Below are 14,191 nucleotides of genomic sequence, written 5' to 3' on the forward strand. Positions count from 1 at the left end.
GAAGCATCTGCTTTTATTTTTAGCAGTTCAAAATTAGTGATATTTTCATGGGATCATGTTACTACATTGCTGAATTCTAGGGAAGTTTGGAAGCTTGACAAAAATCTCTGATACTCTGAAATCCAGCTCTGAGGGTCAAGGTTGGTTACCACACCCGCTTTGCCTTTAGGTGTATTCTGAATGATAAGGGGTAAGCTTCTAGCCTCAAATGGTCTCCCTCATTAGCAGCAACATTCTGTCTTATGAGAATTACATTTCTTTAGGGTAGACATGTTCATTCCAAGAATCCTCCTAGATATTCCTGCAGGCTGCAGTTGAAACGATAAATTGCTGATGTGTATGCTGAGTGGTTTCTTCTCTCACTCAGAAGACAAGCTTTAGAGATGAAAGAGAAAGTTATAAAGATCAAAATGGGTGTAGGAGTATCACGTTGAGGCCAGGCGTGGCGGCTGGTGACTGTAGTCCCAGCACCTTGGGAAGCTAAGGATGGTGGATAGCTTGAGCTCAAGAGTGTGAGACCAACCTGGGCAACATGGTGAAACCCTGTCTGTACCAAAAATAGAAAAAATTGGCTGGGGACCTGAGTGGGAGGATCGCTTGAGTCTGGGAGGCAGAGGTTACAGCCAAGATTGCACCACTGCATTTCATCCTGGGTGACAGAGCAAGACCCTGTCTCAAAAAAACAAACCAAAAAGTATCAAGTTGAGTTTTGTCTGCTGAGAAGTGGTGCCCTGGGAGTAAGTGTGATTTCTGCCATTGTAGCCAAATGTACAGTGGGTTGAAAAGCATTACAGTAACCCCTGTCTCAAGAGGTTATGTTCCTTCATTTGAGGAGTGGGGTGATCTTCATAAAGTTGGACACAGAGAAGGCATTATTTGTAAATAGAATGTGTGAATAAGAAAAAAATTGATGTCTCCATCAATGATTTGCTACCAATTTTATGAGTTCCCCAAAAAGGATTAAGGGCAAAAAAAAAAGATTATAATATATACCTCTTCCAAATTAAGGGCTGTGAAAGTATTATAATGTGTTACTTATCAGTGCGTACTCTATCTTGATAGGATTTCTTCCCTAATGATTAGATTGTGCATACACAGAAGGCCTAATGTGAGCAAAATAAGGTAGTGGGTATTGGTTCCCTTAATCATTTGAAGGTTTAAAGTACCAAAGAAGGTTGAATCTCACATACAGTCCAAAGAATAGGCCTTCATTTGACCTAGGACACAGTGGAAATAATTTGGAATGATTTTAAAACGAACAAAGGGCCAGGTACAGTGGCTCAGTCCTATAATCCCAGAACTTTGAGAGACCGAGGCAAGTGGATCCCTTGATGCCAGTTCATACCAGTCTGGCCAACGTGGCAAAACCAAAAATACTAAAAATACAAAACTTACCTGGGCATGGTTGCACATGCCTGTAATCCTAGCTACTCGGGAGGCTGAGGCTGAGGCATGAGACTCACTTGAACCTGGGAGGCGGAGGTTGCTGTGAGCCAAGAATCGCACCACTACCCTTCATCCTGGACAACAGAGTGAGACTGTCTCAAAAACAAACAAAACCTAAACTTTTAAGAGATTACTCATCCTCTGCTCACCTTAATTAAGCATAATAATTCTATTAATAAATTTAATTATGATTGAACTTCTGGATTCGCTATTTGAAGACTACACATATCAGAGTTCCTTTGCCTAGTTTTTATGCTCAAGGTCAAACATCCTATGAGGTATACATGAAAGAGTGAAAATAACCAAACTGTGATCCATTGCCTTTAGGGTATTTTTTTAAAAAGTCATATGCCTGGCCGGGCGCGGTGGCTCAAGCCTGTAATCCCAGCACTTTGGGAGGCCGAGACGGGCGGATCACGAGGTCAGGAGATGGAGACCATCCTGGCGAACACGGTGAAACCCGGTCTCTACTAAAAATACAAAAACTAGCCGGGCGACGTGGCGGGCGCCTGTAGTCCCAGCTACTCGGGAGGCTGAGGCAGGAGAATGGCGTAAACCCAGGAGGCGGAGCTTGCAGTGAGCTGAGATCCGGCCACTGCACTCCAGCCTGGGCGACAGAGCGAGACTCCGCCTCAAAAAAAAAAAAAAAAAAAAAAGTCATATGCCTATAGAAAGGGGAGACTTGCCATCTGGAATTTGCATTGTTTGTAACTGTTTATAATTCATATTCTGAGTTTTGGCACCAGGTCATACCTTTTGCCTTGGTAAATCAGAATGGACCACACGTTTTCTCAGGCTCAAATATTTTAGCACCCTGTTCAACCATAAAATTATCTTTATTAGGTGCACTTGCCCAGGATTAGTAGGGTTGGCAAAAAGTAGATTTTCACAGCTTTCCCCCACATTCTGGTGGCACCCGAATTGGAACCAATAGACCTTCACACAAGACTGTTTAGGTTCTTGGGATTTTTATTTTTACTCCAGGACAGAGACCAAGGTCATGCTAAAATGGAATTTCCAGAAAAACAGAAAATGCCTATTTACCTCTTAAGCCTTTAGGGGGGAATATTTTGTTCCATTTGAATAATGGGACATTAAACATGTATTTTTCCATTTCTGCCTTTATAATGATTTAATATAGCTGCAAAAACTTAATAAATGACAGAAAAGCTCAGAAGCATTCAGACCATTTTTGTTTGTCAGGCACTTCTTTTTCATAGACTGTTACTTGTTCTAAGAAAATGTTCCATTAAAATAAACCCTCAGTCTTGCCTTTTCCATCCGGTTCCCTCTTAATAGAGCAACAGGAGATATATCTCCTTTAAACAAATTTTTCTTTTTTAAAAATGGTATTTTCTATAAAACATTAACTCACAATAATACATATATAAGCAGATTACTATTTAAAAAGACAAAGTTGGATTTATCCTCTGAAACAGACTCTCCTAGGACGTAGACAAACTATTTTACACATGAATTCAGAGTTCCTCATTATCTTCTTAGCAAAGATCTTTACTCCTCTAAGATGAGAGGTTTTGCGAATCTGCTTATATAGAACGTAATGTATTTTTGTAATGCTACATGTTGAAAATGAATACAACCAAATGTAGTCACATAACAAAAAAAGAATCCTACCACTTGCCAAGCAGGACAGTTTATTCATGACTGGCACGGGAATGTCTATGGGTACATTTGTAGTATTTCCCTAGGAATCGTAATCTACCCTGTACAGTACCAGACCCTTTTCCTATGCCTCCTCTGTAAGTGGTTCAGCAGAGACCTCATGCAGGCTGCCCGGATCTGCATCTGCAGAAACAGGTAGAAAACTCAGAAGGAGCGTCACACTCAGAACATCTCCCTGATGAGCCCTCATGTCTGCATCAGAGGCAGCCTGAGGATGGTCCTTTTCCAGGAAGCCCCCTTGGTCACTGTGTGAACTCACATTGTCCTACATGGTAATATCTCCCAAGTCTGTGTGTGAGCCCTCAGCTCTCTCGTGAGCCCTGATGGCCACTGGGCAAACTTACATTGTCCTACCTGGTGACATCTCCCAAGTCTGTGTCTGAGCCCTCAGCTCTCTCCTGAGCCCCCTGAATTTTGTGCCCACTGCCTGCAGGATGTCTCCATGTTGGATATTTCACATCATGCCTAAAACTTAGCGCATCCCTTTCCATAGCACTGAACCCACTCCAGTGCTCCAGATCTCCCCGTCCCCAAAGTTTGCCCAAGCTGGAAGTTTGATGAGATTCAATGGGAGTGACCAACCATCCTGGTTTGTCTAGAACTTCCCCTGGTTTCTCACTGAAAATCCTGGGAAACCCTCCGTCCTAGGTAGACCGGGACAGCTGGTCATCTTGGAGTCACCTGAAGCACTTCCTGCTCCCTTCTGCCATGTTCGGTCAATCACCAAGTTCCATCAACTGTAGCTCCTTTTGAAATCCTGCAGCTCAGCCTCCCTCTCTCTTTACTCCCATAACTTCGGGTCAGGCTGCTTTCGGCTAGGCTGCTTTCATTTCGCCTCTGGGCTATCATAGTACTCCACTACCTGGGACATCGCCCCCATTCCTATCCCATTCATCCACTGTCCCAACTGCCACCAGAGGGACCTTTCTAAACAGCACATTTCATTACTCACACATACACATAGGTGCACAACATACATGTGTGTGCACACACACACACTGGCTGAAACCTGTTTGGTGGGTCCACTTTGCCTTCATGGTTGTTACCGAACACATTGTCAGTCATTCGAGGCCCTTTATTATCTGATTCCTGCTGAACTGTCTGCGTCCATCTCTCACTGCTTTCTTTTACCAGTTTATTATATAATAAAGAATACAGATGAAGAACTGCATAAGGCGAGGTCCAGAGGGTTCCCAGCACAGGAGCTTCTGTCCCTGTAAAGGAGGGTGGGGTGAGGGGGTGCATCACCCTCCTGGCAGGTGGATGTATTCACCAACCTGGAAGCTCTCTGAGCCCCATACTCTAGGGGTTTGTGTGAAGGCTTCATCCCGAAGGCATGATGATTTGTTAACTCAAAATCCAGCATTTCTCCCTTGACTCCAGAAGATGGGGGTAGGGCTGAAAGTTGCAAGCTTCTCATGGCCTGTCCTTTCTGGTAACTAACCCCCATCTGGAAGCTATCGCTGATGTCCAGTTTCTTACTGCTTTCTTCCTCCCTGATTTGGAGTGAATTCACTGCAAGCTTTTTCAAAAGCCATACTTACTGTCACCTCTGAGCCTTTGCGAGTGCTGCACTCACTACCCGGTTTCTTCTCCCCTCTCCTGTGTCGCTTAGCTTCTACCTTTCCTGGGAGACCAAGCCTCAAGACACCCTCCTCTAGAAGGCCTCCGTGACATTCCTGCCACCTGCTCTGTGGTTAGCCATCTCCTCCTCTGTCTCCTGCGGTACCCTCTGCTGGTCTTCATTCGTGCCTGAGCCCCACGTATTCCAATTACCATTTGGCTTGTTGTGTCCCCAATAGACTAAGAGCAGAGCCTTTGATTTTTTAAAAATGTTTTATATATTTGGGGGATGGAGGTGCAGATTTCTTCAACGCATATATTACATAGTGATGAAGTTCAGGCTTTAACTTACCCATCACCTGAATAGTGAACATTGTACTCAGTAGATAATTTTTCAGCTCTCACCCCGCTTCCCCCCTTTCCAGTCTCCAGTGTCTATTATTCCACTCTGCATGGGCACCCATTGTTCACCTCCCACTTGGGAGTGAGAACATGGAGTATTTGACTTTGTGTCCTGAGTTATTTCACTGAAGGTAATGGCCTTTGGTTCCATCCGTGTTGCTGCAAAAGACATGATTTCATTCTGTTTTATGACTGAGGAGTATTCTATGGTATATATCACCTTTTCTTTTCTTTTCTTTTTTTTTTTTTGAGATGAAGTCTCACTCTGTCCCCTAGGCTGGAGTTCAGTGGTACAACCTCAGCTCACTGCAACCTCTGCCTCCCGGGTTCAAGCGATTATCCTGCCTCAGCCTCCCAGATACCTGGGACTATAGGTACCTGCTACCATGCCCAGCTAATTTTTTGTATTTTTAGTGCGGGGGGGGGGGGCGGTTTCACCATGTTGGCCAGGCTGGCCTCGAACTCCTGACCTCTAGTGATCCGCCCACCTCAGCCTCCCAAAGTGCCGGGATTACAGGCATGAGCCACCACGCCTGGCCTGGTGTATACCACGTTTTCTTTATCTAGTCAGCCATTGATAGATACTTAGGTTGATTCTATATCTTTGCTATTGTGAATAGTGCAGGGCGGGGCCTTCTTTGTCTTTGTTTCCCATCTTAGCTCAGTGCCTTGTAGATATTTATGAAGGCCCCAAGAGTACTGGTCCTGGGAGATGGGACCCTGAGTTCCTGCCTCAGTTCTGCCATCCCCAGCACTGTGGCCTTCGGGTTGCTGCGGCCTTTCTCTAGCCTTCTGTTTTCTCACCTATAAACTTAAGCATTTTGGTCTGATGACTAAGGGACTTCCAGCTCTGACATTATGCTCACCCATGTCTTACTGATCATTCTGAAGAAGAAGGTGTAAGCAAACGGTTTCAGAAAAGGTTTGCAACTAGAGCCGGAGCACTTACTGCAGCAAGATTCTGGTTGGATTGTGTCTTCTCACATATGGGGCAAAGTTACTGTTGTCAAGTTTTCTTTTTGGTTCCAGCAGTAATGAGGTCATTTACATGCTGTGACACAGCTTCCTTTAACGTATGCTCCTGTTTTGGTAAATAAATCCCTTCGTGGGCTTCAGTGAAGGGATGCATGTGTGAACTCACACGGTAATTGGCAGTTTACAGGAAAGGGTAACACTCCAACAACATTAGTGCAGAAGAGTCCATAGCATCCAGTTTTTCAGGGTTTGGCTTTTTCTCAATAGACTGACAAAGTCTTGTTGCCCTTTTAGCTAATATAAAAGAAAACAAATGCCCAAACCATCTGTCTAGACAGGGTCTGTTGCAGAACTCGGTCTCTCCAACTGGACCAGGGTTCACACATTGAACACACTGGCAAACAGACAGATCTCCCATCTGTGTGAGCTTCTTAACCTCAGTCGCAAGGACTGTCATGGAACTGTTAGATCAGTGGATAAACATTCTATATTTGTTCCTTCAGTGCTATTTATGGGATATCATTATTATGTGGTAGACACTGTTCTAATTGCTAGAGAACTGGTTGGTAAGCAAGACAGACAAGGTTCTTACCTCACAGCGTTTACAGCATACCACAAACAATAAATAAGCAAATCCAGGAATCACAGTGTCAGAAACTGACGAGTCAATGAAATAAAACAGGGTGAAGTGAAAGCTGGCTGGGCAGTGTCATGGGCAGGGGGCTGGTTGATGTTGAGTATCAAATCAGGAAGATCTCAGTAAAGAGGCAATGTCTGAGCTGAGGATTGTCAGAAAAGGGCAGCCCTGCACAATCTGGGGCAGAATGTTCCCAGGAAAGAACCAGCAAAAGCATCTGCCCTCAGGCAGGAACGATAGAGTGTTCCAGGAGAAAAGACACTGGGCACTAGGAGACGATTCAGGAGGTGTGGTCAGGGCTGGTTACAAAGGTTCGCATATGCCACCTTGTAGTTTGAACCTGATTCTTGGTCCGGTGGGAAGTTGTTGGAGGGCTTATGCTGAGTGCATCACAGCCTGTGTTTTTTAAACATTCCCCTCGGATGTTTGATGGAGGATCATGGATTGTAGGAGGTGAAAAGTTAAAAGAGAGACCAAACTGGAGCTGGTCACTTTGACAAGGGGGAGGTGGCGGGGGAGATGAGCCGAAGTCGGTGGGTGTGGGATCTGTGTTGGAACTAGACTCTACAAATGGTACTTGTGGTTCAGATGTGGGAGGCAAAACAGAAGGAATCAAAGATAGTTCATGGACTTTCGGCTTGTGGATCATCTTTAGCATGAGTAGAGGATAATGCTGTTCCCATTGAGATGGGAAAGCCAGGAGCAAGAGAGGAAAAAGTCCAGTTTTGATTGTACTAAGGTGTATATCAGATACCCAAGTGGAATTGTTAAAGGAGGTAATTGGAAATATCCTTAATATCGTTATATTTAAGTTGGCCTGTTAGTTTTTGGCCAGTACAAGTTTTAGCCTAGTAAGTGTCAGACACTGGTTTTATTTTTTACTGAACATTGCTGTAGGCAAATACATGTAAAACTGACCATTGTGGGCCAGGTATGGTGGCTCACGCCTGTCATCTCAGCACTTTGGGAGGCCGAGGTGGGCAGATCACCAGTGGTCAGGAGTTCGAGACCAGCTTGGCTAACATGGTGAAACCCTGTCTCTGCTAATAATACAAACATTCGCTGAATGGATGTGGTGGTGCGCACCTGTAATCCCAGCTACTTGGGAGGCTGAGGCAGGAGAATCGCTTGAACCCAAGAGGCGGAGGTTGCAGTGAGCCAAGATTGCACCATTGTACTCCAGCACTCACTCCAGAATGAGACCCTGTCTCAAAAGAAAAACAAAAACAAACAAACAAAAAAAACTGCTAACATTTACTTCTTGCTGCTTGTGTCTTCCTTTGTTAGTCCTCTGAACTCCCTTCATTAAATGATCAGAAATTCCAAGGTGAGGAAACTTGCATTAATTTCTTGGGACACTCCCCTCCTATTTCGTACTTTCAATTTTGGAAAAAAAAAAAAACTACGTTATTGGATAAAAGTGAAAAAGGAGGTCTGTTTCTTGACTAGTGTAGTTGGGGGCTATACTACAGACTGGTGATTTCTGCCCTCTGAAGCCAATTTTATTTGTTACGTGTTTTGCATGACTTTGTTTTTAACGAGTTTTGTGATTTGGGGCGGCTGGGGGCAGGCAAGTGGAGTGGATATGTGGGTGCTCTTGATAGAAAGTGTCTTGAACTCTTAGGTCAGTGTATATATACATTCAGGCTGATATTCTATTCCCATGAACATCGTTTTGCATGTTTCTTGTCCCAAGTCCTACTTCTAAAAGCTTTTAAAAATTAGAAAAGAATGTACCTAGTATTGTCACATCCTTTGTTAACCATACTTACATGTTTTGTTTGACAAGGAGGAGGGGAAAAGGGGAAAAGAATGGTGGTGTAAACTAGTAAGGGGAATGGATAGGTTTTTATTAATTTGTGCTAAAACCCAAATAGATTTTCTTATTTCTGGACTCTAAGAATGGTCCCTGTTGCTCTTGGGAAACAAGTCCACAGCTTTTCTGTCTGGGAAGAAACACTCATCTTCTAGACCCCAGCAGTCAGAACATATCTTCCATGGGAAAAAAAAAAAAAAAAGCCACCATCCTACTCTCATGTGTGCTGTGAGGCAGCCACAGGGCTGTTCCCTATGCTGGCATGGGAGGCCCAGAAAGCCAGGACAACATCCAGTCAGCACATCCTGATTCTGTTCTTTTCAGTGGTATCTGCTAGGCCATAGGGCCCCATTGGAAGTGTTGAAAGTTGCCATCTTGGCGGCTGTACTGATCCTCAAGAGTGGCTTTTTGGAAGTAGTAGAGCAATAAGAGACTTAGAAGGCCAGGGAAGATGTTTCTGAATGGGGAAGGGAAAGGTGTTCCAGAGGTCAGAGGCAGCAAACCAAAAACCGTAGAGTCCAAAGTAAGGTGATTGGATGAAATAGAGATCGTTGACAAGTTCATGAACTACTGTGGTAAGCCAGTGACTTCTGAAGTTACATTTGGCCAGACAGGCTTCATTTGACTGTGGTCAGGGGATGGAGGAGACAGTTGGCACCAGTGTCCGTTCCTGGGATAGCGGAACCCCACCGAACAGTGCGGTACCCGAAGGAGTGTGGGATCCAACAGGTCTCTGTCTGCTAATAATTTCCTCAGACATTCCTATTGCTGCACATCAATGACTGCTCGACATCTGGTTTTTTTACTGTTGCGTGAAGTTTCATTTCAGTTTCTGACTGTGTATTTCAGATTTTCTAAATGCCACACATTCTTTCTCCTTTGCAAGCAGCTTGAACAGGCAGGTTGCCTATTTCTAGGGGGATGATGGCTTTGTCCATGTTGGACCTTAATGGTTCCATTGGACTTTTCATGATGGATGTTAAAAGCAGATGGCTTTTGTTTCATATGTTGTTTCATATGTCATATGTCATTTGTTTCATATGAAGATGGCTTTTGTTTCATATGTCTTGTGAGCCAGGCCCATATAGCTAGGGCTAAAAGGAACTACAGGGGTGAGTCTGAAGTGAGACTCCAAAGTAAATCACTTTGGAAGGTTTTGCTTTCGTTTCTCTAAATAGCTAAGGACTTGGGGGAGTCAACGGTTTTGCAGTGAGCATATGTGTATGTCCTTGAGTGAAGCAAGCAGACAAGCGGAGGATAAACCAAGGTAGAAAGGCTATCAGCAATCAGATGGCTTAGAGACATTGATTAGTTTATTTATTTATTTATTATTTTTGTTTTTGTGTGTGTGGGGGGCGGGGGGGGGGGTTTCACCTCCACCTTCCGGGTTCAAGCGATTCTCCTGTCTCAGCCTCCTGAGTAGCTGGGATTACAGGTGCCCAGCACCACGCCCGGCTAATTTTTTTTGTATCTTTTTTAGAGATGGGGTTTCACCATGTTGGACAGTCTGGTCTTGAACTCCTGACCTCTGGTGATCTGCCCGCCTCAGCCTCCCCAAAGTGCTGGGATTATAGGCATGAGCCACCACACCCGGCCTAGTTTTTTTTTAAAGAAGATTTGTATAGGGGTTGAAGCATTTCTTAAATGTATTTAGGGAACCTGTAGCACAGCATCTGTGGCAGTGGGTATCAAATTCATCAATTAATTTTTTGTTTTGGTTTCTGTATCAAATATCTCATTTATATGTTTTAAGGAAGTTTGAGATTCAATTCAATATGGTGTTTTGTTTTTCTGTTTGCTTGTTTGTTTGGTGACGGAGTCTTGCTTTGTCACCCAGGCTGAAGTGCAGTAGCGCCATCTCGGCCCACTGCAACCTCCACCTCCTAGGTTCAAGTGATTCTCCTCCCTCAGCCTCCCGAGTAGCTGGGATTACAGGAGCTTGCCATGATGCCCAGCTAATTTGTTGTATTTTTGATAGAGACGGGGTTTCACCATGTTGGCCAGGCTGGTCTTAAACTCCTGACCTCAGGTTATCCGCCTGCCTCGGCCTCCCAAAGTGCTGGGATTACAGACGTGAGGCATAGTGCCTGGCCCTCAATATGGTGTTTTTAACATAAATACGCTTATATGTGTATATATAAGTAATATAGTTACCTATCAACATTTATTTACTGCGTGTTGTACTGCCACCTATTTGCACAAATATCTCATTTAATTCTAAGAACAAACTTGGAAATATTAAATTCCCAATTTAGAGGCAAGGAAACTGAGACTTTTAAGCGTTAGGTGGCTTTCATAAGTTATAAATGGCAGAGCTGGGTTCCAACTAGTTGAAGTCTCCTGGCACCAAGCCCTGAGCTTTGCCTTCCTTTCATCTGTATTCATTAGTAGCTGTGCAGAAGTCCGAGGAACCCAGAAACAGCCAGTGTTTATATGCACAGTGGCATCCAGGTTTCAGGCAGAAGCAGTTTCACTTAACCAGGACCCTGTTCAGGAAATGTAATAATCACTGTGCTGTGCTGCCCATAGGATGGTCATTAGCCACAGGTGGCTCTTGAAATTTAACTAGAATTCAATTCAGTTACAAATTCAGTTCCCCAGTTGCCACTAGCACATTGCAAGCATGCAATAGTCACCTGTGGCTGGTGGCTCCATATCGGATGGCTCAAATATAGAACATTTCTATGATCACAGAAAGTTCTATTGGACAGCACTGCCAGCCAAAGACTTGGGTCCAATCGGCAGAATTCTTTTCTCCTGTGATAATCTGTGATATCTGTTGACAAGTGATGGATATCCGGCCAGACGTGACAGCTCCGTTCTCCCGTGTCAATGCCGTGTGTCTGTCAACCTCCTTCATGGTGTGCTCACTTTTTCTTCCAAGGAGGAAGTTGGCCGAATATGGAAGATGGAGCTGCTCAAAGAATCGGATGGGCTGGGAATTCAGGTTAGTGGAGGCCGAGGATCAAAGCGCTCACCTCACGCTATCGTTGTCACTCAAGTGAAGGAAGGAGGTGCCGCTCACAGGTGACTAGATAACCCTCTCCCCTCCCCTGTCCCTCCGCTTCCTGTCCTTCCCTGTCCCTCCCTGCTGGTGCAGGCCCTCTTCCACTTGTTCAAAGCCCTGGTGATTACAGTTCATAAAGATTATGCTGGAGCACAGAAGGAAACCAGGCAAGAGTGGTTCGAATTGAACACACCTCTGAGCACAGGAAATGGCTAATTGCAGAAGATACTGCAGGATCTTCTAGAACAAGAAGAGATTGGATTTCTTTGTAGTCCAGTTTTAGTTTCAAGTGAATGTTATGTATCCTAACTTGCTGAGACGATATGAGGCTACTTACTGAGAATATGCTCCTGAGTAGAACACCGCATTCCTAAGATCTTAACTCCTGTAATACTTGACTAATGACCTGGGAAAGTGATTGGTTTTCAGTTTGACCACAGAAGCCCACAGCACTGGGGCTTCACTTGTCAGGTCTATCAGGATTTCAGGCATACTTAGATATATGTATCTCTGCCATACAGATGTGGAAGGAAAATTAAGTAAATGTGAATTTTTCTCCTTGTGATTTGAAAACAATTCATACCTCAAAACTTCTTTTGTAGGTCAGGTGCGGGTAGCTCACACCTGTAATCCCAACACTTTGGGAGGCCAAAGCAGGAGGATTGCTTGAACCCAGGAGTGTAAGACTAGCCTGGGCAACATGGTGTGAAACCTGGTGTTTACAAAAAGTAAAAATTAAAAAATAGTGGCCGGGCGCGCGTATAATGCCAGCACTCTGGGAGACCGAGGCGGATCACCTGAGATCAGGAGTTCGAGACCAGCCTGGCCAACAGGTGAAACCCCGTCTCTACTAAAATTACAAAGAAATGAGCCAGGTGTGGTGTTGTGTCCTTGTAGTCCCAGGTACTTGGGAGGCTGAGGCACAAGAATCAGTCGAACCCGGGTGGCGGAGGTTGCAGTGAACCGAGATCGCACCACTGCACTCCAGCCTGGGCAACAGAGTGAGCCTTTGTCTCAATTATAAAATAAAATGGGCCGGGCGCGGTGGCTCACGCCTGTAATCCCAGCACTTTGGGAGGCCGAGGCAGGCGGATCACGAGGTCAGGAGATTGAGACCATCCTGGCTAACACGGTGAAACCCCATCTCTACTAAAAAAAAATTACAAAAAGTTAGCCGGTGGCGGGCGCCTGTAGTCCCAGCTACTCGGGAGGCTGAGGCAGGAGAATGGCGTGAACCCGGGAGGCGGAGCTTGCAGTGAGCTGAGATCTCGCCATTGCACTCCAGCCTGGGCGACAGAGCGAGACCATCTCAAAAATAAATAAATAAAATAAAATAAAATAATAAACTAGCTACTCTTGTTGGCACACTCCTGTAGTCCTAGCTACTCAGGAGGCTGAGGTGGGAGGATCACTTGAGCCCGGGAGATCGAAGCTGCATTGAGCCATCACTGTGCCAGTGTACTCCAGCCTGGGCGACAGAGCAAGAGATTCTGTCTCAAAAAAAAAAAAAAACACTTTTTTGTTTGAGACGTAGTCTCGCTCTGTCGCCCAGGCTGGAGTGCGGTGGCGCGATCTCGGCTCACTGCAAGCTCCGCCTCCTGGGTTCAGGCCATTCACCTGTCTCAGCCTCCTGAGCAGCTGGGACTACAGGCGCCCGCCACCACGCCCAGCTAGCTAATTTTTTGTATTTTTAGTAGAGACGGGGTTTCACAGTGTTAGCCAGATGGTCCCCGATCTCCTGGCCTTGTGATCCGCCCACCTCGGCCTTCCAAAGTGCTGGGATTACAGGCGTGAGCCACTGCGCCTGGCACACTTATTTCTTAATCTGAACAATGATTTGAAGTAGGAAGAGAAATGGTGTTTAGCTAGAGCATGTGCAAAACAGTTTATTTTGAGTAAGAAGGATGTAGCTATCCCAAAATGTCAGGCCGACTCTTAACTGCTAACCAATTGCTTCCACGCACATAGGGTGTCTTACTATTTGCAAGGCCTGGTGGGGCGTGTACATATATTGTATGCCCACAGTATATAGTAGGCATATAAAAGGAGAGTTTCACTGATGAACGAGCTGATCATCTTTTATAAACTAGTCTGGAACTTGGTGTTCAGCTCAGGTACCCTGATTCTAAGAGGGGTGTGGCAAACCAGACCGGTGCTGGCCTACCCAAGCTTGGGAGGGGACGCAGAAGGGGATCACATGAGGTACAGTCGAAGGAGCTGGAGATAGTTAGTCTGAAGAATGGAAAGCTAAGAAGAGGACCAGGGCAAAACCCAGCGAAGTCTTTTATGCTCATCAGTTCTCTTATTACAGAATAGGATGCTAATCACTAAAGTAGAGATAAGATTAACTGCAATTGTTAGTTGTCTGGGTGGTAGTAATTATTGAAGGATTAAGACCCTAGGTGGTTTTTACTCCAAAGAGCATTATTAAACTTCCAAAGTGACATATGCTTTGAGGAGCTCCTGTCAGATAGACAGTTTCCTATTAATCATAGGTCTTAAGTTCTAGTCTTCCTTTAGCAAGTTGGCAAGTAGGGAATTCCTGTGCCCAGAGATACACTTAGAACTGTTCTTGTCTATTTTCCATCTGAGCCATTTCTATTGGGTCTCATCATTTTCCTTTCATTCTTAGCCTGGAGTTGTGTGTGTGTCTCTTTGAGCC

General features: G+C 44.9%; 1 protein-coding gene across 5 annotated transcripts in view; it reads left to right on the top strand.

Annotated features, from left to right (window-relative positions):
• The window catches only part of PDZD2 (PDZ domain containing 2), a 493,831-nt gene that overhangs the window by 366,181 nt on the left and 113,459 nt on the right, over positions 1-14,191 (top strand). For 3 of the 5 annotated variants that reach the window (XM_033179276.1, XM_033179279.1, XM_033179278.1), the window contains one exon: positions 11,407-11,549. The exons of 1 other annotated variant lie outside the window; for it this stretch is intronic. In XM_033179276.1, the coding sequence (XP_033035167.1) occupies positions 11,407-11,549 (143 nt within the window). The remainder of the gene's footprint in view (positions 1-11,406; positions 11,550-14,191) is intronic. One more of the 5 variants, XM_033179280.1, reaches the window with a different exon arrangement.

This window comes from Trachypithecus francoisi, unplaced genomic scaffold, assembly GCF_009764315.1.
Source record: "Trachypithecus francoisi isolate TF-2019V2 unplaced genomic scaffold, Tfra_2.0 Lachesis_group2, whole genome shotgun sequence".
Classification (NCBI taxonomy): Eukaryota; Metazoa; Chordata; class Mammalia; order Primates; family Cercopithecidae; genus Trachypithecus; species Trachypithecus francoisi.